The 23,688-nt window shown below is 67.2% G+C and overlaps 1 protein-coding gene across 1 annotated transcript; it reads left to right on the top strand.

Annotated features, from left to right (window-relative positions):
• Positions 1–508: 508 nt before the first annotated feature.
• On the top strand, positions 509–23,115 carry LOC142483326 (GPI-specific phospholipase A2-like PGAP3; the record flags this gene model as incomplete). The annotated part of the gene is given in 7 exon segments (XM_075583427.1): positions 509–583; positions 585–660; positions 745–809; positions 902–963; positions 18,316–18,452; positions 21,840–22,044; positions 22,822–23,115. Coding segments are annotated over 7 exon segments (684 nt in total), but the record flags the coding sequence as incomplete, so codon positions are not given.
• Between the last annotated feature and the right edge of the window lie 573 nt (positions 23,116–23,688).

Raw genomic sequence — 23,688 nt, 5'->3', positions numbered from 1 at the left:
CTCTCCTCCCCCTCCCTCTCCCCCCTCCCTCTCTCCCCCCTCTCCCCCTCTCCCCCTCCCTCCCCCTCCCCCTCTCTCCCCTCCTCCCCCCCTCCTCCCCCCCCTCCTCCCCCCCTCCTCCCCCCTCTCCCCCCTCCTCCCCCCCATCCCCCCCCCCTCCACCCCATCCCCCCCCCCCTCCACCCCCCTCCCTCCACCCCCTCCCTCCTCTCTCTCCCCCCCTCCCTCTCTCTCTCCCCCGCTCCCTCTCTCCCCCTCCCTCCCTCTCCCCCCTCCCTCCCTCTCTCCCCCTCCTCCCTCTCTCCCCTCCCTCCCTCTCTCCCCTCCTCCCTCTCTCCCCCTCCCTCTCTCCCCCTCCCCTCCCTCTCTCCCCCCCTCTCTCTCCCCCCCTCCCTCTCTCTCCCCCCTCCCTCTCCCCCCTCCCCCCATCCCCCTCCCTCTCTCCCCCCTCCCCTCCCTCCTCCCTCTCTCCCCCCTCCCCCTCCCCTCCTCTCTCCCCCCTCCCCAGTGGCCGTTCTCCCGGCTCCTTTTCTTGCAGGAGCCGGCCTCCGCCTTCGCCTCGTTCCTCAATGGCGTGACCAACCCTCCTGATGCTGCGCCGGTACCGCTCCTCTGTGCCCGCGTCCTGCCCCATGTACCACACCTGCCTCGCCTTCTCCGCTGGTATGTGCCGTCACCCGCCCGGGGGGGGGGGGGAGATAACCCTGCTCCTGCAGTGCCTCCGGGTAACCCGCGTCTCTCCACAGGTCTCTCTCAATGCCTGGTTTTGGTCTATGATCTTCCACACGCGAGACACGGCCGTTACGGAGGTGAGGTCCCCGCTGCATGGCACACGCGTGTTTGTGCGCGCGCACACGCGTGTTTGCGCTGTTCTGGTGACGCGTTGATTCTGTTCCTGCAGAAAATGGATTATTTTTGTGCCTCTGCAGTCATCCTGCACTCTATCTACCTGTGCTGCGTGAGGTAAGTGCCCGGGGGTGGGCAGCGGCCATTTATCTAACCCACTCACCTCTTATCTGTGTGTCCCTGGCAGCCGCCATTTATCTAACCCACTCACCTCTTATCTGTGTGTCCCTGGCAGCCGCCATTTATCTAACCCACTCACCTCTTATCTGTGTGTCCCTGGCAGCCGCCATTTATCTAACCCACTCACCTCTTATCTGTGTGTCCCTGGCAGCCGCCATTTATCTAACCCACTCACCTCTTATCTGTGTGTCCCTGGCAGCCGCCATTTATCTAACCCACTCACCTCTTATCTGTGTGTCCCTGGCAGCCGCCATTTATCTAACCCACTCACCTCTTATCTGTGTGTCCCTGGCAGCGGCCATTTATCTAACCCACTCACCTCTTATCTGTGTGTCCCTGGCAGCCGCCATTTATCTAACCCACTCACCTCTTATCTGTGTGTCCCTGGCAGCCGCCATTTATCTAACCCACTCACCTCTTATCTGTGTGTCCCTGGCAGTGCCCGGTCAGCGGGCGCTGTGTGTGTCCCTGGCAGTGCCCGGTCAGCGGGCGCTGACGCTGTGTGTGTGTCCCTGGCAGTGCCCCGGTCAGCGGGTGCTGACGCTGTGTGTGTGTCCCTGGCAGTGCCCCGGTCAGCGGGTGCTGACGCTGTGTGTGTGTCCCTGGCAGTGCCCGGTCAGCGGGTGCTGACGCTGTGTGTCCCTGGCAGTGCCCGGTCAGCGGGTGCTGACGCTGTGTGTGTGTCCCTGGCAGTGCCCGGTCAGCGGGTGCTAACCCTGTGTGTGTGTCCCTGGCAGTGCCCGGTCAGCGGGTGCTGACACTGTGTGTGTGTCCCCTGGCAGTGCCCGGTCAGCGGGTGCTGACGCTGTGTGTGTCCCTGGCAGTGCCCGGTCAGCGGGTGCTGACGCTGTGTGTCTCTGGCAGTGCCCGGTCAGCGGGTGCTAACCCTGTGTGTGTGTCCCTGGCAGTGCCCGGTCAGCGGGTGCTGATGCTGTGTGTGTGTCTCTGGCAGTGCCCGGTCAGCGGGTGCTAACCCTGTGTGTGTGTCCCTGGCAGTGCCCGGTCAGCGGGTGCTGATGCTGTGTGTGTGTCCCTGGCAGTGCCCGGTCAGCGGGTGCTGATGCTGTGTGTGTGTCCTGGCAGTGCCGGTCAGCGGGTGCTGACACTGTGTGTGTGTCCCTGGCAGTGCCCGGTCAGCGGGTGCTGATGCTGTGTGTGTGTCCCTGGCAGTGCCCGGTCAGCGGGTGCTGATGCTGTGTGTGTGTCCCTGGCAGTGCCCGGTCAGCGGGTGCTGACACTGTGTGTGTGTCCCTGGCAGTGCCCGGTCAGCGGGTGCTGATGCTGTGTGTGTGTCCCTGGCAGTGCCCGGTCAGCGGGTGCTGATGCTGTGTGTGTGTCCTGGCAGTGCCCGGTCAGCGGGTGCTGACGCTGTGTGTCCCTGGCAGTACCCGGTCAGCGGGTGCTGACGCTGTGTGTGTGTCCCTGGCAGTGCCCGGTCAGCGGGTGCTGATGCTGTGTGTGTGTCCCTGGCAGTGCCCGGTCAGCGGGTGCTGATGCTGTGTGTGTGTCCCTGGCAGTGCCCGGTCAGCGGGTGCTGACGCTGTGTGTGTGTCCCTGGCAGTGCCCGGTCAGCGGGTGCTGACGCTGTGTGTGTGTCCCTGGCAGTGCCCGGTCAGCGGGTGCTGATGCTGTGTGTGTGTCCCTGGCAGTGCCCGGTCAGCGGGTGCTGATGCTGTGTGTGTGTCCCTGGCAGTGCCCGGTCAGCGGGTGCTGACGCTGTGTGTGTCCCTGGCAGTGCCCGGTCAGCGGGTGCTGACGCTGTGTGTGTCCCTGGCAGTGCCCGGTCAGCGGGTGCTGACGCTGTGTGTGTGTCCCTGGCAGTGCCCGGTCAGCGGGTGCTGACACTGTGTGTGTCCCTGGCAGTGCCCGGTCAGCGGGTGCTGACGCTGTGTGTGTGTCCCTGGCAGTGCCCGGTCAGCGGGTGCTGACACTGTGTGTGTGTCCCTGGCAGTGCCCGGTCAGCGGGTGCTAACCCTGTGTGTGTGTCCCTGGCAGTGCCCGGTCAGCGGGTGCTGACGCTGTGTGTGTGTCCCTGGCAGTGCCCGGTCAGCGGGTGCTGACACTGTGTGTGTGTCCCTGGCAGTGCCCGGTCAGCGGGTGCTGGCGCTGTGTGTGTGTCCCTGGCAGTGCCCGGTCAGCGGGTGCTGACGCTGTGTGTGTCCCTGGCAGTGCCCGGTCAGCGGGTGCTGACGCTGTGTGTGTGTCCCTGGCAGTGCCCGGTCAGCGGGTGCTGACGCTGTGTGTCTCTGGCAGTGCCCGGTCAGCGGGTGCTGACGCTGTGTGTGTGTCCCTGGCAGTGCCCGGTCAGCAGGTGCTGACGCTGTGTGTGTCCCTGGCAGTGCCCGGTCAGCAGGTGCTGACGCTGTGTGTGTGTCCCTGGCAGTGCCCGGTCAGCGGGTGCTGACACTGTGTGTGTGTCCCTGGCAGTGCCCGGTCAGCGGGTGCTGACGCTGTGTGTGTGTCCCTGGCAGTGCCCGGTCAGCGGGTGCTGACGCTGTGTGTGTGTCCCTGGCAGTGCCCGGTCAGCGGGTGCTGACGCTGTGTGTGTGTCCCTGGCAGTGCCCGGTCAGCGGGTGCTAATCCTGTGTGTGTGTCCCTGGCAGTGCCCGGTCAGCGGGTGCTGACGCTGTGTGTGTCTCCCTGGCAGTGCCCGGTCAGCGGGTGCTGACACTGTGTGTGTGTCCCTGGCAGTGCCCGGTCAGCGGGTACTGACGCTGTGTGGGTCCCCCTGGCAGTGCCCGGTCAGCGGGTGCTAATCCTGTGTGTCCCTGGCAGTGCCCGGTCAGCGGGTGCTGACACTGTGTGTGTGTCCCTGGCAGTGCCCGGTCAGCGGGTGCTGACGCTGTGTGTGTGTCCCTGGCAGTGCCCGGTCAGCGGGTGCTGACACTGTGTGTGTGTCCCTGGCAGTGCCCGGTCAGCGGGTGCTGACACTGTGTGTGTGTCCCTGGCAGTGCCCGGTCAGCGGGTGCTGACGCTGTGTGTGTCCCTGGCAGTGCCCGGTCAGCGGGTGCTGACACTGTGTGTGTGTCCCTGGCAGTGCCTGGTCAGCGGGTGCTGACACTGTGTGTCCCTGGCAGTGCCCGGTCAGCGGGTGCTGACACTGTGTGTGTCCCTGGCAGTGCCCGGTCAGCGGGTGCTGACGCTGTGTGTGTGTCCCTGGCAGTGCCCGGTCAGCGGGTGCTGACGCTGTGTGTGTCCCTGGCAGTGCCCGGTCAGCGGGCGCTGACGCTGTGTGTGTGTCCCTGGCAGTGCCCGGTCAGCGGGTGCTGACGCTGTGTGTGTGTCCCTGGCAGTGCCCGGTCAGCGGGTGCTGACGCTGTGTGTGTGTCCCTGGCAGTGCCCGGTCAGCGGGTGCTGGAGCTGTGTGTGTGTCCCTGGCAGTGCCCGGTCAGCGGGTGCTGACGCTGTGTGTCTCTGGCAGTGCCCGGTCAGCGGGCGCTGACGCTGTGTGTGTGTCCCTGGCAGTGCCCGGTCAGCGGGTGCTGACGCTGTGTGTCTCTGGCAGTGCCCGGTCAGCGGGCGCTGACGCTGTGTGTGTGTCCCTGGCAGTGCCCGGTCAGCGGGTGCTGACGCTGTGTGTGTGTCCCTGGCAGTGCCCGGTCAGCGGGTGCTGGCGCTGTGTGTGTGTCCCTGGCAGTGCCCGGTCAGCGGGTGCTGACGCTGTGTGTGTCCCTGGCAGTACCCGGTCAGCGGGTGCTGACGCTGTGTGTGTCCCTGGCAGTGCCCAGTCAGCGGGTGCTGACACTGTGTGTGTGTCCCTGGCAGTGCCCGGTCAGCGGGCGCTGACGCTGTGTGTGTGTCCCTGGCAGTGCCCGGTCAGCGGGTGCTGACGCTGTGTGTGTGTCCCTGGCAGTGCCCGGTCAGCGGGTGCTGGAGCTGTGTGTCCCTGGCAGTGCCCGGTCAGCGGGTGCTGGCGCTGTGTGTGTGTCCCTGGCAGTGCCCGGTCAGCGGGCGCTGACGCTGTGTGTGTGTCCCTGGCAGTGCCCGGTCAGCGGGTGCTGACGCTGTGTGTGTGTCCCTGGCAGTGCCCGGTCAGCGGGTGCTGGCGCTGTGTGTGTCCCTGGCAGTGCCCGGTCAGCGGGCGCTGACGCTGTGTGTGTGTCCCTGGCAGTGCCCGGTCAGCGGGCGCTGACGCTGTGTGTGTGTCCCTGGCAGTGCCCGGTCAGCGGGTGCTGATACTGTGTGTGTGTCCCTGGCAGTGCCCGGTCAGCGGGTGCTGACGCTGTGTGTGTGTCCCTGGCAGTGCCCGGTCAGCGGGTGCTGACGCTGTGTGTGTGTCCCTGGCAGTGCCTGGTCAGCGGGTGCTGACGCTGTGTGTGTCCCTGGCAGTGCCCGGTCAGCGGGTGCTGGAGCTGTGTGTCCCTGGCAGTGCCCGGTCAGCGGGTGCTGGCGCTGTGTGTGTGTCCCTGGCAGTGCCCGGTCAGCGGGTGCTGACGCTGTGTGTGTGTCCCTGGCAGTGCCCGGTCAGCGGGTGCTGACGCTGTGTGTGTGTCCCTGGCAGTGCCCGGTCAGCGGGTACTGACGCTGTGTGTGTGTCCCTGGCAGTGCCCGGTCAGCGGGTGCTGACACTGTGTGTGTGTCCCTGGCAGTGCCCGGTCAGCGGGTGCTGACACTGTCTGTCCCTGGCAGTGCCCGGTCAGCGGGTGCTGACGCTGTGTGTGTGTCCCTGGCAGTGCCCGGTCAGCGGGTGCTGGCGCTGTGTGTGTGTCCCTGGCAGTGCTCGGTCAGCGGGTGCTGACACTGTGTGTGTGTCCCTGGCAGTGCCCGGTCAGCGGGTGCTGACGCTGTGTGTGTGTCCCTGGCAGTGCCCGGTCAGCGGGTGCTGACACTGTGTGTGTGTCCCTGGCAGTGCCCGGTCAGCGGGTGCTGACACTGTGTGTCCCTGGCAGTGCCCGGTCAGCGGGTGCTGACGCTGTGTGTGTGTCCCTGGCAGTGCCCGGTCAGCGGGTACTGGCGCTGTGTGTGTGTCCCTGGCAGTGCCCGGTCAGCGGGTGCTGACACTGTGTGTGTGTCCCTGGCAGTGCCCGGTCAGCGGGTGCTGACACTGTGTGTGTCCCTGGCAGTGCCCGGTCAGCGGGTGCTGACGCTGTGTATGTGTCCCTGGCAGTGCCCGGTCAGCGGGTGCTGACGCTGTGTGTCCCTGGCAGTGCCCGGTCAGCGGGTACTGACGCTGTGTGTGTCCCTGGCAGTGCCCGGTCAGCGGGTGCTGACGCTGTGTGTGTGTCCCTGGCAGTGCCCGGTCAGCGGGTGCTGACGCTGTGTGTGTGTCCCTGGCAGTGCCCGGTCAGCGGGTGCTGACACTGTGTGTGTGTCCCTGGCAGTGCCCGGTCAGCGGGTGCTGACGCTGTGTGTGTGTCCCTGGCAGTGCCTGGTCAGCGGGTGCTGACGCTGTGTGTGTGTCCCTGGCAGTGCCCGGTCAGCGGGTGCTGATGCTGTGTGTGTGTCCCTGGCAGTGCCTGGTCAGCGGGTGCTGATGCTGTGTGTGTGTCCCCCTGGCAGTGCCTGGTCAGCGGGTGCTGACGCTGTGTGTGTCCCTGGCAGTGCCCGGTCAGCGGGTGCTGATGCTGTGTGTGTGTCCCCCTGGCAGTGCCCGGTCAGCGGGTGCTGACACTGTGTGTGTGTCCCTGGCAGAGCCCGTTCAGCGGGTACTGACGCTGTGTGTGTGTCCCTGGCAGTGCCCGGTCAGCGGGTACTGACGCTGTGTGTGTGTCCCTGGCAGTGCCCGGTCAGCGGGTGCTGACACTGTGTGTCCCTGGCAGTGCCCGGTCAGCGGGTGCTGACGCTGTGTGTGTGTCCCTGGCAGTGCCCGGTCAGCGGGTGCTGACACTGTGTGTGTGTCCCTGGCAGTGCCCGGTCAGCGGGTGCTGACGCTGTGTGGGTCCCCCTGGCAGTGCCCGGTCAGCGGGTGCTAATCCTGTGTGTCCCTGGCAGTGCCCGGTCAGCGGGTGCTGGCGCTGTGTGTGTGTCCCTGGCAGTGCCCGGTCAACGGGTGCTAACCCTGTGTGTGTGTCCCTGGCAGTGCCCGGTCAGCGGGTGCTAACCCTGTGTGTGTGTCCCTGGCAGTGCCCGGTCAGCGGGTGCTGGCGCTGTGTGTGTGTCCCTGGCAGTGCCCGGTCAGCGGGTGCTGGCGCTGTGTGTGTGTCCCTGGCAGTGCCCGGTCAGCGGGTGCTGACACTGTGTGTGTGTCCCTGGCAGTGCCCGGTCAGCGGGTGCTGACGCTGTGTGTGTGTCCCTGGCAGTGCCCGGTCAGCGGGTGCTGACACTGTGTGTGTGTCCCTGGCAGTGCCCGGTCAGCGGGTGCTGACGCTGTGTGTGTGTCCCTGGCAGTGCCTGGTCAGCGGGTGCTGACGCTGTGTGTGTGTCCCTGGCAGTGCCCGGTCAGCGGGTGCTGGAGCTGTGTGTCCCTGGCAGTGCCCGGTCAGCGGGTGCTGGCGCTGTGTGTGTGTCCCTGGCAGTGCCTGGTCAGCGGGTGCTGACACTGTGTGTCCCTGGCAGTGCCCGGTCAGCGGGTGCTGACACTGTGTGTGTGTCCCTGGCAGTGCCCGGTCAGCGGGTGCTGACGCTGTGTGTGTGTCCCTGGCAGTGCCCGGTCAGCGGGTGCTGACGCTGTGTGTCCGTGGCAGTGCCCGGTCAGCGGGTGCTGACGCTGTGTGTGTCCCTGGCAGTGCCCGGTCAGCGGGCGCTGACGCTGTGTGTGTGTCCCTGGCAGTGCCCGGTCAGCGGGTGCTGACGCTGTGTGTGTGTCCCTGGCAGTGCCCGGTCAGCGGGTGCTGACGCTGTGTGTATGTCCCTGGCAGTGCCCGGTCAGCGGGTACTGACGCTGTGTGTGTGTCCCTGGCAGTGCCCGGTCAGCGGGTGCTGACACTGTGTGTCCCTGGCAGTGCCCGGTCAGCGGGTGCTGACACTGTGTGTGTGTCCCTGGCAGTGCCCGGTCAGCGGGTGCTGACACTGTGTGTCCCTGGCAGTGCCCGGTCAGCGGGTACTGACGCTGTGTGTGTGTCCCTGGCAGTGCCCGGTCAGCGGGTACTGACGCTGTGTGTGTGTCCCTGGCAGTGCCCGGTCAGCGGGTGCTGACACTGTGTGTGTGTCCCTGGCAGTGCCCGGTCAGCGGGTGCTGACACTGTGTGTGTGTCCCTGGCAGTGCCCGGTCAGCGGGTGCTGACACTGTGTGTGTGTCCCTGGCAGTGCCCGGTCAGCGGGTACTGACGCTGTGTGTGTGTCCCTGGCAGTGCCCGGTCAGCGGGTGCTGACACTGTGTGTCCGTCCCTGGCAGTGCCCGGTCAGCGGGTGCTGACACTGTGTGTCCCTGGCAGTGCCCGGTCAGCGGGTGCTGACGCTGTGTGTGTGTCCCTGGCAGTGCCCGGTCAGCGGGTACTGACGCTGTGTGTGTGTCCCTGGCAGTGCCCGGTCAGCGGGTGCTGGCGCTGTGTGTGTGTCCCTGGCAGTGCCCGGTCAGCGGGTGCTGACACTGTGTGTGTGTCCCTGGCAGTGCCCGGTCAGCGGGTGCTAACCCTGTGTGTGTGTCCCTGGCAGTGCCCGGTCAGCGGGTGCTGATGCTGTGTGTGTGTCCCTGGCAGTGCCCGGTCAGCGGGTGCTGATGCTGTGTGTGTGTCCCTGGCAGTGCCCGGTCAGCGGGTGCTGACACTGTGTGTGTGTCCCTGGCAGTGCCCGGTCAGCGGGTACTGATGCTGTGTGTCTCTGGCAGTGCCCGGTCAGCGGGTGCTAACCCTGTGTGTGTGTCCCTGGCAGTGCCCGGTCAGCGGGTGCTGATGCTGTGTGTGTGTCTCTGGCAGTGCCCGGTCAGCGGGTGCTAACCCTGTGTGTGTGTCCCTGGCAGTGCCCGGTCAGCGGGTGCTGATGCTGTGTGTGTGTCCCTGGCAGTGCCCGGTCAGCGGGTGCTGATGCTGTGTGTGTGTCCCTGGCAGTGCCCGGTCAGCGGGTGCTGACACTGTGTGTGTGTCCCTGGCAGTGCCCGGTCAGCGGGTGCTGATGCTGTGTGTGTGTCCCTGGCAGTGCCCGGTCAGCGGGTGCTGATGCTGTGTGTGTGTCCCTGGCAGTGCCCGGTCAGCGGGTGCTGACACTGTGTGTGTGTCCCTGGCAGTGCCCGGTCAGCGGGTGCTGATGCTGTGTGTGTGTCCCTGGCAGTGCCCGGTCAGCGGGTGCTGATGCTGTGTGTGTGTCCCTGGCAGTGCCCGGTCAGCGGGTGCTGACGCTGTGTGTCCCTGGCAGTACCCGGTCAGCGGGTGCTGACGCTGTGTGTGTGTCCCTGGCAGTGCCCGGTCAGCGGGTGCTGATGCTGTGTGTGTGTCCCTGGCAGTGCCCGGTCAGCGGGTGCTGATGCTGTGTGTGTGTCCCTGGCAGTGCCCGGTCAGCGGGTGCTGACGCTGTGTGTGTGTCCCTGGCAGTGCCCGGTCAGCGGGTGCTGACGCTGTGTGTGTGTCCCTGGCAGTGCCCGGTCAGCGGGTGCTGATGCTGTGTGTGTGTCCCTGGCAGTGCCCGGTCAGCGGGTGCTGATGCTGTGTGTGTGTCCCTGGCAGTGCCCGGTCAGCGGGTGCTGACGCTGTGTGTGTGTCCCTGGCAGTGCCCGGTCAGCGGGTGCTGACGCTGTGTGTGTCCCTGGCAGTGCCCGGTCAGCGGGTGCTGACGCTGTGTGTGTGTCCCTGGCAGTGCCCGGTCAGCGGGTGCTGACACTGTGTGTGTCCCTGGCAGTGCCCGGTCAGCGGGTGCTGACGCTGTGTGTGTGTCCCTGGCAGTGCCCGGTCAGCGGGTGCTGACACTGTGTGTGTGTCCCTGGCAGTGCCCGGTCAGCGGGTGCTAACCCTGTGTGTGTGTCCCTGGCAGTGCCCGGTCAGCGGGTGCTGACGCTGTGTGTGTGTCCCTGGCAGTGCCCGGTCAGCGGGTGCTGACACTGTGTGTGTGTCCCTGGCAGTGCCCGGTCAGCGGGTGCTGGCGCTGTGTGTGTGTCCCTGGCAGTGCCCGGTCAGCGGGTGCTGACGCTGTGTGTGTCCCTGGCAGTGCCCGGTCAGCGGGTGCTGACGCTGTGTGTGTGTCCCTGGCAGTGCCCGGTCAGCGGGTGCTGACGCTGTGTGTCTCTGGCAGTGCCCGGTCAGCGGGTGCTGACGCTGTGTGTGTGTCCCTGGCAGTGCCCGGTCAGCAGGTGCTGACGCTGTGTGTGTCCCTGGCAGTGCCCGGTCAGCAGGTGCTGACGCTGTGTGTGTGTCCCTGGCAGTGCCCGGTCAGCGGGTGCTGACACTGTGTGTGTGTCCCTGGCAGTGCCCGGTCAGCGGGTGCTGACGCTGTGTGTGTGTCCCTGGCAGTGCCCGGTCAGCGGGTGCTGACGCTGTGTGTGTGTCCCTGGCAGTGCCCGGTCAGCGGGTGCTGACGCTGTGTGTGTGTCCCTGGCAGTGCCCGGTCAGCGGGTGCTAATCCTGTGTGTGTGTCCCTGGCAGTGCCCGGTCAGCGGGTGCTGACGCTGTGTGTGTCTCCCTGGCAGTGCCCGGTCAGCGGGTGCTGACACTGTGTGTGTGTCCCTGGCAGTGCCCGGTCAGCGGGTACTGACGCTGTGTGGGTCCCCCTGGCAGTGCCCGGTCAGCGGGTGCTAATCCTGTGTGTCCCTGGCAGTGCCCGGTCAGCGGGTGCTGACACTGTGTGTGTGTCCCTGGCAGTGCCCGGTCAGCGGGTGCTGACGCTGTGTGTGTGTCCCTGGCAGTGCCCGGTCAGCGGGTGCTGACACTGTGTGTGTGTCCCTGGCAGTGCCCGGTCAGCGGGTGCTGACACTGTGTGTGTGTCCCTGGCAGTGCCCGGTCAGCGGGTGCTGACGCTGTGTGTGTCCCTGGCAGTGCCCGGTCAGCGGGTGCTGACACTGTGTGTGTGTCCCTGGCAGTGCCTGGTCAGCGGGTGCTGACACTGTGTGTCCCTGGCAGTGCCCGGTCAGCGGGTGCTGACACTGTGTGTGTCCCTGGCAGTGCCCGGTCAGCGGGTGCTGACGCTGTGTGTGTGTCCCTGGCAGTGCCCGGTCAGCGGGTGCTGACGCTGTGTGTGTCCCTGGCAGTGCCCGGTCAGCGGGCGCTGACGCTGTGTGTGTGTCCCTGGCAGTGCCCGGTCAGCGGGTGCTGACGCTGTGTGTGTGTCCCTGGCAGTGCCCGGTCAGCGGGTGCTGACGCTGTGTGTGTGTCCCTGGCAGTGCCCGGTCAGCGGGTGCTGGAGCTGTGTGTGTGTCCCTGGCAGTGCCCGGTCAGCGGGTGCTGACGCTGTGTGTCTCTGGCAGTGCCCGGTCAGCGGGCGCTGACGCTGTGTGTGTGTCCCTGGCAGTGCCCGGTCAGCGGGTGCTGACGCTGTGTGTCTCTGGCAGTGCCCGGTCAGCGGGCGCTGACGCTGTGTGTGTGTCCCTGGCAGTGCCCGGTCAGCGGGTGCTGACGCTGTGTGTGTGTCCCTGGCAGTGCCCGGTCAGCGGGTGCTGGCGCTGTGTGTGTGTCCCTGGCAGTGCCCGGTCAGCGGGTGCTGACGCTGTGTGTGTCCCTGGCAGTACCCGGTCAGCGGGTGCTGACGCTGTGTGTGTCCCTGGCAGTGCCCAGTCAGCGGGTGCTGACACTGTGTGTGTGTCCCTGGCAGTGCCCGGTCAGCGGGCGCTGACGCTGTGTGTGTGTCCCTGGCAGTGCCCGGTCAGCGGGTGCTGACGCTGTGTGTGTGTCCCTGGCAGTGCCCGGTCAGCGGGTGCTGGAGCTGTGTGTCCCTGGCAGTGCCCGGTCAGCGGGTGCTGGCGCTGTGTGTGTGTCCCTGGCAGTGCCCGGTCAGCGGGCGCTGACGCTGTGTGTGTGTCCCTGGCAGTGCCCGGTCAGCGGGTGCTGACGCTGTGTGTGTGTCCCTGGCAGTGCCCGGTCAGCGGGTGCTGGCGCTGTGTGTGTCCCTGGCAGTGCCCGGTCAGCGGGCGCTGACGCTGTGTGTGTGTCCCTGGCAGTGCCCGGTCAGCGGGCGCTGACGCTGTGTGTGTGTCCCTGGCAGTGCCCGGTCAGCGGGTGCTGACACTGTGTGTGTGTCCCTGGCAGTGCCCGGTCAGCGGGTGCTGACGCTGTGTGTGTGTCCCTGGCAGTGCCCGGTCAGCGGGTGCTGACGCTGTGTGTGTGTCCCTGGCAGTGCCTGGTCAGCGGGTGCTGACGCTGTGTGTGTCCCTGGCAGTGCCCGGTCAGCGGGTGCTGGAGCTGTGTGTCCCTGGCAGTGCCCGGTCAGCGGGTGCTGGCGCTGTGTGTGTGTCCCTGGCAGTGCCCGGTCAGCGGGTGCTGACGCTGTGTGTGTGTCCCTGGCAGTGCCCGGTCAGCGGGTGCTGACGCTGTGTGTGTGTCCCTGGCAGTGCCCGGTCAGCGGGTACTGACGCTGTGTGTGTGTCCCTGGCAGTGCCCGGTCAGCGGGTGCTGACACTGTGTGTGTGTCCCTGGCAGTGCCCGGTCAGCGGGTGCTGACACTGTCTGTCCCTGGCAGTGCCCGGTCAGCGGGTGCTGACGCTGTGTGTGTGTCCCTGGCAGTGCCCGGTCAGCGGGTGCTGGCGCTGTGTGTGTGTCCCTGGCAGTGCTCGGTCAGCGGGTGCTGACACTGTGTGTGTGTCCCTGGCAGTGCCCGGTCAGCGGGTGCTGACGCTGTGTGTGTGTCCCTGGCAGTGCCCGGTCAGCGGGTGCTGACACTGTGTGTGTGTCCCTGGCAGTGCCCGGTCAGCGGGTGCTGACACTGTGTGTCCCTGGCAGTGCCCGGTCAGCGGGTGCTGACGCTGTGTGTGTGTCCCTGGCAGTGCCCGGTCAGCGGGTACTGGCGCTGTGTGTGTGTCCCTGGCAGTGCCCGGTCAGCGGGTGCTGACACTGTGTGTGTGTCCCTGGCAGTGCCCGGTCAGCGGGTGCTGACACTGTGTGTGTCCCTGGCAGTGCCCGGTCAGCGGGTGCTGACGCTGTGTATGTGTCCCTGGCAGTGCCCGGTCAGCGGGTGCTGACGCTGTGTGTCCCTGGCAGTGCCCGGTCAGCGGGTACTGACGCTGTGTGTGTCCCTGGCAGTGCCCGGTCAGCGGGTGCTGACGCTGTGTGTGTGTCCCTGGCAGTGCCCGGTCAGCGGGTGCTGACGCTGTGTGTGTGTCCCTGGCAGTGCCCGGTCAGCGGGTGCTGACACTGTGTGTGTGTCCCTGGCAGTGCCCGGTCAGCGGGTGCTGACGCTGTGTGTGTGTCCCTGGCAGTGCCTGGTCAGCGGGTGCTGACGCTGTGTGTGTGTCCCTGGCAGTGCCCGGTCAGCGGGTGCTGATGCTGTGTGTGTGTCCCTGGCAGTGCCTGGTCAGCGGGTGCTGATGCTGTGTGTGTGTCCCCCTGGCAGTGCCTGGTCAGCGGGTGCTGACGCTGTGTGTGTCCCTGGCAGTGCCCGGTCAGCGGGTGCTGATGCTGTGTGTGTGTCCCCCTGGCAGTGCCCGGTCAGCGGGTGCTGACACTGTGTGTGTGTCCCTGGCAGAGCCCGTTCAGCGGGTACTGACGCTGTGTGTGTGTCCCTGGCAGTGCCCGGTCAGCGGGTACTGACGCTGTGTGTGTGTCCCTGGCAGTGCCCGGTCAGCGGGTGCTGACACTGTGTGTCCCTGGCAGTGCCCGGTCAGCGGGTGCTGACGCTGTGTGTGTGTCCCTGGCAGTGCCCGGTCAGCGGGTGCTGACACTGTGTGTGTGTCCCTGGCAGTGCCCGGTCAGCGGGTGCTGACGCTGTGTGGGTCCCCCTGGCAGTGCCCGGTCAGCGGGTGCTAATCCTGTGTGTCCCTGGCAGTGCCCGGTCAGCGGGTGCTGGCGCTGTGTGTGTGTCCCTGGCAGTGCCCGGTCAACGGGTGCTAACCCTGTGTGTGTGTCCCTGGCAGTGCCCGGTCAGCGGGTGCTAACCCTGTGTGTGTGTCCCTGGCAGTGCCCGGTCAGCGGGTGCTGGCGCTGTGTGTGTGTCCCTGGCAGTGCCCGGTCAGCGGGTGCTGGCGCTGTGTGTGTGTCCCTGGCAGTGCCCGGTCAGCGGGTGCTGACACTGTGTGTGTGTCCCTGGCAGTGCCCGGTCAGCGGGTGCTGACGCTGTGTGTGTGTCCCTGGCAGTGCCCGGTCAGCGGGTGCTGACACTGTGTGTGTGTCCCTGGCAGTGCCCGGTCAGCGGGTGCTGACGCTGTGTGTGTGTCCCTGGCAGTGCCTGGTCAGCGGGTGCTGACGCTGTGTGTGTGTCCCTGGCAGTGCCCGGTCAGCGGGTGCTGGAGCTGTGTGTCCCTGGCAGTGCCCGGTCAGCGGGTGCTGGCGCTGTGTGTGTGTCCCTGGCAGTGCCTGGTCAGCGGGTGCTGACACTGTGTGTCCCTGGCAGTGCCCGGTCAGCGGGTGCTGACACTGTGTGTGTGTCCCTGGCAGTGCCCGGTCAGCGGGTGCTGACGCTGTGTGTGTGTCCCTGGCAGTGCCCGGTCAGCGGGTGCTGACGCTGTGTGTCCGTGGCAGTGCCCGGTCAGCGGGTGCTGACGCTGTGTGTGTCCCTGGCAGTGCCCGGTCAGCGGGCGCTGACGCTGTGTGTGTGTCCCTGGCAGTGCCCGGTCAGCGGGTGCTGACGCTGTGTGTGTGTCCCTGGCAGTGCCCGGTCAGCGGGTGCTGACGCTGTGTGTATGTCCCTGGCAGTGCCCGGTCAGCGGGTACTGACGCTGTGTGTGTGTCCCTGGCAGTGCCCGGTCAGCGGGTGCTGACACTGTGTGTCCCTGGCAGTGCCCGGTCAGCGGGTGCTGACACTGTGTGTGTGTCCCTGGCAGTGCCCGGTCAGCGGGTGCTGACACTGTGTGTCCCTGGCAGTGCCCGGTCAGCGGGTACTGACGCTGTGTGTGTGTCCCTGGCAGTGCCCGGTCAGCGGGTACTGACGCTGTGTGTGTGTCCCTGGCAGTGCCCGGTCAGCGGGTGCTGACACTGTGTGTGTGTCCCTGGCAGTGCCCGGTCAGCGGGTGCTGACACTGTGTGTGTGTCCCTGGCAGTGCCCGGTCAGCGGGTGCTGACACTGTGTGTGTGTCCCTGGCAGTGCCCGGTCAGCGGGTACTGACGCTGTGTGTGTGTCCCTGGCAGTGCCCGGTCAGCGGGTGCTGACACTGTGTGTCCGTCCCTGGCAGTGCCCGGTCAGCGGGTGCTGACACTGTGTGTCCCTGGCAGTGCCCGGTCAGCGGGTGCTGACGCTGTGTGTGTGTCCCTGGCAGTGCCCGGTCAGCGGGTACTGACGCTGTGTGTGTGTCCCTGGCAGTGCCCGGTCAGCGGGTGCTGGCGCTGTGTGTGTGTCCCTGGCAGTGCCCGGTCAGCGGGTGCTGACACTGTGTGTGTGTCCCTGGCAGTGCCCGGTCAGCGGGTGCTGACACTGTGTGTGTCCCTGGCAGTGCCCGGTCAGCGGGTGCTGACGCTGTGTGTCCCTGGCAGTGCCCGGTCAGCGGGTACTGACGCTGTGTGTGTCCCTGGCAGTGCCCGGTCAGCGGGTGCTGACGCTGTGTGTGTGTCCCTGGCAGTGCCCGGTCAGCGGGTGCTGACGCTGTGTGTGTGTCCCTGGCAGTGCCCGGTCAGCGGGTACTGACACTGTGTGTGTCCCTGGCAGTGCCCGGTCAGCGGGTGCTGACGCTGTGTGTGTGTCCCTGGCAGTGCCCGGTCAGCGGGTACTGACACTGTGTGTGTCCCTGGCAGTACCCGGTCAGCGGGTGCTGACGCTGTGTGTGTCCCTGGCAGTGCCCGGTCAGCGGGTGCTGACACTGTGTGTGTGTCCCTGGCAGTGCCCGGTCAGCGGGTGCTGACGCTGTGTGTGTGTCCCTGGCAGTGCCCGGTCAGCGGGTACTGACGCTGTGTGTGTGTCCCTGGCAGTGCCCGGTCAGCGGGTACTGACGCTGTGTGTGTCCCTGGCAGTGCCCGGTCAGCGGGTGCTGACGCTGTGTGTGTGTCCCTGGCAGTGCCCGGTCAGCGGGTGCTGACGCTGTGTGTGTGTCCCTGGCAGTGCCCGGTCAGCGGGTACTGACGCTGTGTGTGTCCCTGGCAGTGCCCGGTCAGCGGGTGCTGACGCTGTGTGTGTGTCCCTGGCAGTGCCCGGTCAGCGGGTGCTGACGCTGTGTGTGTGTCCCTGGCAGTGCCCGGTCAGCGGGTGCTGACACTGTGTGTGTGTCCCTGGGAGTGCCCGGTCAGCGGGTGCTGACGCTGTGTGTGTGTCCCTGGCAGTGCCCGGTCAGCGGGTGCTGACGCTGTGTGTGTGTCCCTGGCAGTGCCCGGTCAGCGGGTGCTGACGCTGTGTGTGTGTCCCTGGCAGTGCCCGGTCAGCGGGTGCTAATCCTGTGTGTGTGTCCCTGGCAGTGCCCGGTCAGCGGGTGCTGACGCTGTGTGTGTGTCCCTGGCAGTGCCCGGTCAGCGGGTGCTGACGCTGTGTGTCCCTGGCAGTGCCCGGTCAGCGGGTACTGACACTGTGTGTGTGTCCCTGGCAGTGCCCGGTCAGCGGGTGCTGACACTGTGTGTGTGTCCCTGGCAGTGCCCGGTCAGCGGGTGCTGACGCTGTGTGTCCCTGGCAGTGCCCGGTCAGCGCGTGCTGACACTGTGTGTGTGTCCCTGGCAGTGCCCGGTCAGCGGGTGCTAACCCTGTGTGTGTGTCCCTGGCAGTGCCCGGTCAGCGGGTGCTGACGCTGTGTGTGTGTCCCTGGCAGTGCCCGGTCAGCGGGTGCTGATGCTGTGAGTGTCCCTGGCAGTGCCCGGTCAGCGGGTGCTGACACTGTGTGTCCCTGGCAGTGCCCAGTCAGCGGGTGCTGACGCTGTGTGTGTGTCCCTGGCAGGGCCCGGTCAGCGGGTGCTGACGCTGTGTGTGTGTCCCTGGCAGTGCCCGGTCAGCGGGTGCTGACGCTGTGTGTGTGTCCCTGGCAGTGCCCGGTCAGCGGGTGCTGACGCTGTGTGTGTGTCCCTGGCAGTGCCCAGTCAGCGGGTACTGACACTGTGTGTGTCCCTGGCAGTGCCCGGTCAGCGGGTGCTGACGCTGTGTGTCCCTGGCAGTGCCCGGTCAGCGGGTGCTGACGCTGTGTGTGTGTCCCTGGCAGTGCCCGGTCAGCGGGTGCTGACGCTGTGTGTGTGTCCCTGGCAGTGCCCGGTCAGCGGGTGCTGACGCTGTGTGTCCCTGGCAGTGCCCAGTCAGCGGGTGCTAACCCTGTGTGTGTGTCCCTGGCAGTGCCCGGTCAGCGGGTGCTGACGCTGTGTGTGTGTCCCTGGCAGTGCCCAGTCAGCGGGTGCTGACACTGTGTGTGTGTCCCTGGCAGTGCCCAGTCAGCGGGTACTGACACTGTGTGTGTCCCTGGCAGTGCCCGGTCAGCGGGTGCTGACACTGTGTGTGTGTCCCTGGCAGTGCCCAGTCAGCGGGTACTGACACTGTGTGTGTCCCTGGCAGTGCCCGGTCAGCGGGTGCTGACACTGTGTGTGTGTCCCTGGCAGTGCCCGGTCAGCGGGTGCTGACGCTGTGTGTGTCCCTGGCAGTGCCCGGTCAGCGGGTGCTAACCCTGTGTGTGTGTCCCTGGCAGTGCCCGGTCAGCGGGTGCTGACACTGTGTGTGTGTCCCTGGCAGTGCCCGGTCAGCGGGTGCTGACGCTGTGTGTGTCCCTGGCAGTGCCCGGTCAGCGGGTGCTGACGCTGTGTGTGTGTCCCTGGCAGTGCCCGGTCAGCGGGTGCTGGCGCTGTGTGTGTGTCCCTGGCAGTGCCCGGTCAGCGGGTGCTGACGCTGTGTGTGTCCCTGGCAGTGCCCGGTCAGCGGGTGCTGACGCTGTGTGTCCCTGGCAGTGCCCGGTCAGCGGGTGCTGATGCTGTGTGTGTCCCTGGCAGTGCCCGGTCAGCGGGTGCTGACGCTGTGTGTGTCCCTGGCAGTGCCCGGTCAGCGGGTGCTGACGCTGTGTGTCCCTGGCAGTGCCCGGTCAGCGGGTGCTGATGCTGTGTGTGTCCCTGGCAGTGCCCGGTCAGCGGGTGCTGACGCTGTGTGTGTGTCCCTGGCAGTGCCCGGTCAGCGGGTGCTGACGCTGTGTGTGTGTCCCTGGCTGTGCCCGGTCAGCGGGTGCTGACGCTGTGTGTGTCCCTGGCAGTGCCCGGTCAGCGGGTGCTAACCCTGTGTGTGTGTCCCTGGCAGTGCCCGGTCAGCGGGTGCTAACCCTGTGTGTGTCCCTGGCAGTGCCCGGTCAGCGGGTGCTGGCGCTGTGTGTCCCTGGCAGTGCCCGGTCAGCGGGTGCTGACGCTGTGTGTCCCTGGCAGTGCCCGGTCAGCGGGTGCTAACCCTGTGTGTGCCTCTCAGGACCCTGGGCCTGCGGCACCCCGCCTTTGCGAACGCTTTTGGGGCGTTCCTGGTCCTCCTGTTCGCCTGCCACGTCTCCTACCTCTCCCTCGGGCGCTTCGATTACAGCTACAACATGGCGGCCAACGCAGGGTTCGGTGAGTACAGGGAGGGGCGCGTGCGTGACCCTGTGCCCTCTTCCCCTCCACCCCCTGACCATGTGCCCTCTTCCCCCCCACCCCCTGACCCTGTGCCCTCTTTCCCCCCACCCCCTGGCTCTGAGCCCTCTTCCCCCCCACCCCCCTGGCTCTGTGCTCTCTTCCCCCCCACCCCCCTGGCTCTGTGCCCTCTTCCCCCCCCACCCCCCTGGCTCTGTGCTCTCTTCCCCCCCACCCCCCTGGCTCTGTGCCCTCTTCCCCCCACCCCCCTGGCTCTGTGCTCTCTTCCCCCCCACCCCCCTGGCTCTGTGCCCTCTTCCCCCCACCCCCTGGCTCTGTGCCGTCTTCCCCCCCACCCCCCTGGCTCTGTGCTCTCTTCCCCCCCCACCCCCCTGGCTCTGTGCCCTCTTCCCCCCCACCCCCCTGGCTCTGTGCTCTCTTCCCCCCCCACCCCCCTGGCTCTGTGCTTTCTTTCCCCCCCCCACCCCCCTGGCTCTGTGCTCTCTTCCCCCCCACCCCACCCCCGGGCACTGTGCCCTCTTCCCCCCCACCCCACCCCCGGGCACTGTGCCCTCTTCCCCCCCACCCCCTGGCTCTGTGCCCTCTTCTCCCCCACCCCCCTGGCTCTGTGCTCTCTTCCCCCCCACCCCCACCCCCTGACCCTGTGCTCTCTTCCCCCCCACCCCCACCCCCACCTCCCTGGCTCTGTGCTCTCTTCCCCCCACCCCCTGGCTCTGTGCCCTCTTCCCCCCCACCCCCTGGCTCTGTGCTCTCTTCCCCCCCACCCCCTGGCTCTGTGCCCTCTTCCCCCCCACCCCCCTGGCTCTGTGCTCTCTTCCCCCCCACCCCCTGACCCTGTGCCCTCTTCCCCCCCACCCCCCTGGCTCTGTGCTCTCTTCCCCCCCACCCCCCTGGCTCTGTGCTCTCTTCCCCCCCACCCCCCTGGCTCTGTGCCCTCTTCCCCCCCACCCCCCTGGCTCTGTGCTCTCTTCCCCCCACCCCCCTGGCTCTGTGCCCTCTTCCCCCCACCCCCCTGGCTCTGTGCCCTCTTGCCCCCCACCCCCTTGGCTCTGTGCCCTCTTGCCCCCCACCCCCCTGGCTCTGTGCCCTCTTCCCCCCCACCCCCCTGGCTCTGTGCTCTCTTCCCCCCACCCCCCTGGCTCTGTGCTCTCTTCCCCGTCCACCCCCTGGCTCTGTGCTCTCTTCCCCCCCACCCCCTGGCTCTGTGCTCTCTTCCCCCCCCACCCCCACCCCCCTGGCTCTGTGCTCTCTTCCCCCCCCACCCCCCTGGCTCTGTGCCCTCTTCCCCCCCACCCCCCTGGCTCTGTGCTCTCTTCCCCCCCCCACCCCCACCCCCCCCTGGCTCTGTGCTCTCTTCCCCCCACCCCCCTGGCTCTGTGCCCTCTTCCCCCCACCCCCCTGGCTCTGTGCCTCTTCCCCCCCACCCCCCTGGCTCTGTGCCCTCTTCCCCCCCACCCCCCTGGCTCTGTGCTCTCTTCCCCCCACCCCCCTGGCTCTGTGCTCTCTTCCCCGTCCCACCTCCTGGCTCTGTGCTCTCTTCCCCCCCACCCCCTGGCTCTGTGCTCTCTTCCCCCCCCACCCCCACCCCCCTGGCTCTGTGCTCTCTTCTCCCCACCCCCCTGGCTCTGTGCCCTCTTCCCCCCCACCCCCCTGGCTCTGTGCCCTCTTCCCCCCCCCCCACCCACCTGGCTCTGTGCCCTCTTCCCCCACCCCCCTGGCTTTGTGCTCTCTCTCCCCCCCTGGCTCTGTGCTCTCTTCCCCCCCCTTCCCCCGGCTCTGTGCCCCCCCCCCCCCCCGTACAGGCATGGCTGGCGTGGTGCGTGCGCTGGCGCAGCCTCTGACCCTGTGCCCCCCCCGGTGCAGGCATGGTGACCCTCCTGTGGTGGCTGGCGTGGTGCGTGCGCTGGCGCAGCCTCTGACCCTGTGCCCCCCCCCCCGGTGCAGGCATGGTGACCCTCCTGTGGTGGCTGGCGTGGTGCGTGCGCTGGCGTAGCCTCTGACCCTGTGCCCCCCCCCCCCGGTGCAGGCATGGTGACCCTCCTGTGGTGGCTGGCGTGGTGCGTGCGCTGGCGTAGCCTCTGACCCTGTGCCCCCCCCCCCCCCCCGGTGCAGGCATGGTGACCCTCCTGTGGTGGCTGGCGTGGTGCGTGCGCTGGCGCAGCCTCTGACCCTGTGCCCCCCCCCCCCCCCCCCGTGCAGGCATGGTGAACCTCCTGTGGTGGCTGGCGTGGTGCGTGCGCTGGCGCAGCCTCTGACCCTGTGCCCCCCCCCCCCCCCGGTGCAGGCATGGTGAACCTCCTGTGGTGGCTGGCGTGGTGCGTGCGCTGGCGCAGCCTCTGACCCTGTGCCCCCCCCTCCCCCCCGGTGCAGGCATGGTGAACCTCCTGTGGTGGCTGGCGTGGTGCGTGCGCTGGCGCAGCCTCTGACCCTGTGCCCCCCCCCCCCCCGGTGCAGGCATGGTGAACCTCCTGTGGTGGCTGGCGTGGTGCGTGCGCTGGCGCAGCCTCTGACCCTGTGCCCCCCCCCCCCCCCCGTGCAGGCATGGTGAACCTCCTGTGGTGGCTGGCGTGGTGCGTGCGCTGGCGCAGCCTCTGACCCTGTGCCCCCCCCGTGCAGGCATGGTGAACCTCCTGTGGTGGCTGGCGTGGTGCGTGCGCTGGCGCAGCCTCTGACCCTGTGCCCCCCCCCCCCGGTGCAGGCATGGTGAACCTCCTGTGGTGGCTGGCGTGGTGCGTGCGCTGGCGCAGCCTCTGACCCTGTGCCCCCCCCCCCGGTGCAGGCATGGTGAACCTCCTGTGGTGGCTGGCGTGGTGCGTGCGCTGGCGCAGCCTCTGACCCTGTGCCCCCCCCCCCCCCCCGGTGCAGGCATGGTGACCCTCCTGTGGTGGCTGGCGTGGTGCGTGCGCTGGCGCAGCCTCTGACCCTGTGCCCCCCCCCCCCCGTGCAGGCATGGTGAACCTCCTGTGGTGGCTGGCGTGGTGCGTGCGCTGGCGCAGCCTCTGACCCTGTGCCCCCCCCCCCCCCCCGGTGCAGGCATGGTGAACCTCCTGTGGTGGCTGGCGTGGTGCGTGCGCTGGCGCAGCCTCTGACCCTGTGCCCCCCCCCCCGGTGCAGGCATGGTGAACCTCCTGTGGTGGCTGGCGTGGTGCGTGCGCTGGCGCAGCCTCTGACCCTGTGCCCCCCCCCCCCCCCCGTGCAGGCATGGTGAACCTCCTGTGGTGGCTGGCGTGGTGCGTGCGCTGACGTAGCCTCTGACCCTGTGCCCCCCCCCCCCCCGTGCAGGCATGGTGAACCTCCTGTGGTGGCTGGCGTGGTGCGTGCGCTGGCGCAGCCTCTGACCCTGTGCCCCCCCCCCCCCCGGTGCAGGCATGGTGAACCTCCTGTGGTGGCTGGCGTGGTGCGTGCGCTGGCGCAGCCGGCAGCCGTACCTGTGGAAGTGCGTGCTGGTGGTGGTGCTGCTGCAGGGCCTGGCGCTGCTGGAGCTGCTGGACTTCCCCCCCTGGCTGTGGGTGCTGGATGCCCACGCGCTCTGGCACTTCAGCACCGTCCCGCTGCACATCCTCTTCTACAGGTGCGTCCTTACACAAATCTAACCACACTAATAGCAAAGCGGGCCTTGTTTGTCACATCATGAACCGCCCCCAAGAGCTTACAATCTAATGTCTGTGTTTCTATTTTATCCTCTCTTCTCCCCCCCTCTTCTCTCTCCCCCCCTCTTCTCTCTCCCCCCCATCCCTTCTCTCTCCCCCCCATCCTTCTCTCTCCCCCCCCATCCCTTCTCTCTCCCCCCCATCCCTTCTCTCTCCCCCCATCCCTTCTCTCTCCCCCCCATCCCTTCTCTCTCCCCCCATCCCTTCTCTCTCCCCCCCATCCCTTCTCTCTCCCCCCCATCCCTTCTCTCTCCCCCCCATCCCTTCTCTCTCCCCCCCATCCCTTCTCTCTCCCCCCCATCCCTTCTCTCTTTCCCCCCCATCCCTTCTCTCTTCCCCCCCCATCCCTTCTCTCTTCCCCCCCCATCCCTTCTCTCTTCCCCCCCCCCATCCCTTCTCTCTTCCCCCCCATACCTTCTCTCTTCCCCCCCATCCCTTCTCTCTTTCCCCCCCCATCCCTTCTCTCTTCCCCCCCCCATCCCTTCTCTCTTTCCCCCCCCATCCCTTCTCTCTCCCCCCCCCCATATCCCTTCTCTCTTCCCCCCCATCCCTTCTCTCTTTCCCCCCCCATCCCTTCTCTCTCCCCCCCCCCATATCCCTTCTCTCTTTCCCCCCCCATCCCTTCTCTCTTCCCCCCCCCCCCCATCCCTTCTCTCTTCTCCCCCCCCCTCCCTTCTCTCTCCCCCCCCTCCCTGCAGTTTTCTGAGGGATGACAGCTTGTACCTACTCAAGGTGAACTCAGACATCCTAAAACTGGACTAGGATGAGAAGGCGAGTGGGGGATTCTCCCTGCCACCCCCGGGGCCGCTCCCTGCCACCCCCCGGGGCCGCTCCCTGCCACCCCCGGGGCCGCTCCCTCCCACCCCCGGGGCCGCTCCCTGCCCTACAGGCGCCCACTCTGTGCCCGGCTGCCAGCGTCTGGTGGAGCACGGAACGTGTGACTGCATCGTGTCCCTCACCCGGAGCACAGGGGGGCTCACAGGGGTGCTCACAGGGGGGGCACAGGGGGGAGCACAGGGGGGAGCACAGGGGGGAGCACAGGGGGGGCACGGGGGGCACAGGTGCCTTAGTGTAATTGTGAGTTACTGTGTGCAGAGAGGAGGAGTCATGTGGTATCAGATGTGTGACACACACACTGCAATAGACACACACACACACACACACACACACACACACACACACACACACACACACACACACACACACACACACACACACACACACACACACACACACTGCAATACACATACATACATACACACACACACACACTGCAATACACATACATACATACACACACACACACACACTGCAATACACATACATACATACACACACACACACACACTGCAATACACATACATACATACACACACACACACACACACACACACACACACACACACACACACACTGCAATACACATACATACACACACACACTGCAATACACATAATACACACACACTGCAATACACATAATACACACACACACACACACACACACACACACACACACACACACACACACACACACACACACACACACACACTGCAATACACATA

This window comes from Ascaphus truei, unplaced genomic scaffold (genome assembly GCF_040206685.1).
Source record: "Ascaphus truei isolate aAscTru1 unplaced genomic scaffold, aAscTru1.hap1 HAP1_SCAFFOLD_3207, whole genome shotgun sequence".
Classification (NCBI taxonomy): Eukaryota; Metazoa; Chordata; class Amphibia; order Anura; family Ascaphidae; genus Ascaphus; species Ascaphus truei.
Note: the sequence above shows the minus strand (reverse complement) of the source record. Positions and strands in the feature narration are given on the sequence as shown.